At 48.2% G+C, this 1,015-nt stretch overlaps 1 protein-coding gene across 1 annotated transcript in view; it reads right to left on the bottom strand.

Moving 5' to 3' along the window:
* Positions 1-1,015, bottom strand: part of RAPGEF1 (Rap guanine nucleotide exchange factor (GEF) 1) — a 51,389-nt gene that overhangs the window by 4,147 nt on the left and 46,227 nt on the right. The window contains exon 14 of the mRNA XM_009084585.1: positions 306-398. Coding sequence (XP_009082833.1) covers positions 306-398 — 93 coding nt within the window. The remainder of the gene's footprint in view (positions 1-305; positions 399-1,015) is intronic.

Genomic DNA, 1,015 nt, shown 5'->3' with positions numbered 1-1,015 from the left:
CCTACAAGCAGAATCAGGCGATTGAAATTCCTCCTCTTCCCAGCTCTTCCTTTCCCAGAGATTCCCTTTTCCCAGAAATAACCTTTTTACTGGTTAAAAATCACTGACCCAGTTAGGACACAGAGAGAACCTGCTCTTCCAGCAAGAGGGTTGAGCATTACAGGTGTCTCACTGGTCGTGGTGAGAGATTTCAGCTGTCATCGATAGATGGGGTTTAAAACCCACAACTTCCTAAAAACCACTGCCAGACATGTGTGTCTTCCTGACCCCACATCTCCCATCCCAAAACGAAGAAGGCAACTCACCACAGCTCATCCACCACTCTCACCAGCACGAAGAAGGTGTTCTTACTGACTCTCTTCTTAAACGTGTCTGGGAAGTGGCAAAACTTCTCATATGTTGGTTGCAAATTAAAGAATCAACTCAGTGTGGTCAGAGCAGTATCAGTGCAATTACCAACTGCCTCAAGGAATCAGAGAACCACTGGATAGTTTGGGTTGGAAGGGACCTTAAAGCTCATCTCATTCCACCCCCTGCCATGGGCAGGGACACCTTCCACTAGACCAGGTTGCCCAGAGCTCCATCTAACCTGGCCTTGAACACTTCCAGGCAGCCACATCAGAACAGCACACTATTCTGTCTTGATGGAAACTGGTGTTCAGTTTCCAGGAGATAAGGGACACTGATATGGCTCTAATTAAGATGGCATTAAGCTGAGACCAGCTGCTGGTAGCAGGGACACGACGAGGTACTTACACCTCACAGAACTGATGCTACAAGAGCAGGTGTGGCCTGAAATTGTTCCCTCCAAGGTGCAATTTAATGAGCAGCACTCCTCTCCACTGATCTCCCCCACTGATCTGTGACATCTGGTCTCAACAGATCTCAGATGTCACCTCTACCTTTTTTTGCTGTCCAATTTGCTGCAAGGAGGACAGTGACAGGGCAGACAGCACAGGTTGAAAAACCTTCTGCCAGGTGGACAACGGGAAAGAGAACAAGGCTGTCAGTACGT

The sequence above is a fragment of the Acanthisitta chloris genome, unplaced genomic scaffold (genome assembly GCF_000695815.1).
Source record: "Acanthisitta chloris isolate BGI_N310 unplaced genomic scaffold, ASM69581v1 scaffold31411, whole genome shotgun sequence".
Taxonomy (NCBI): domain Eukaryota; kingdom Metazoa; phylum Chordata; class Aves; order Passeriformes; family Acanthisittidae; genus Acanthisitta; species Acanthisitta chloris.
Note: the sequence above shows the minus strand (reverse complement) of the source record. Positions and strands in the feature narration are given on the sequence as shown.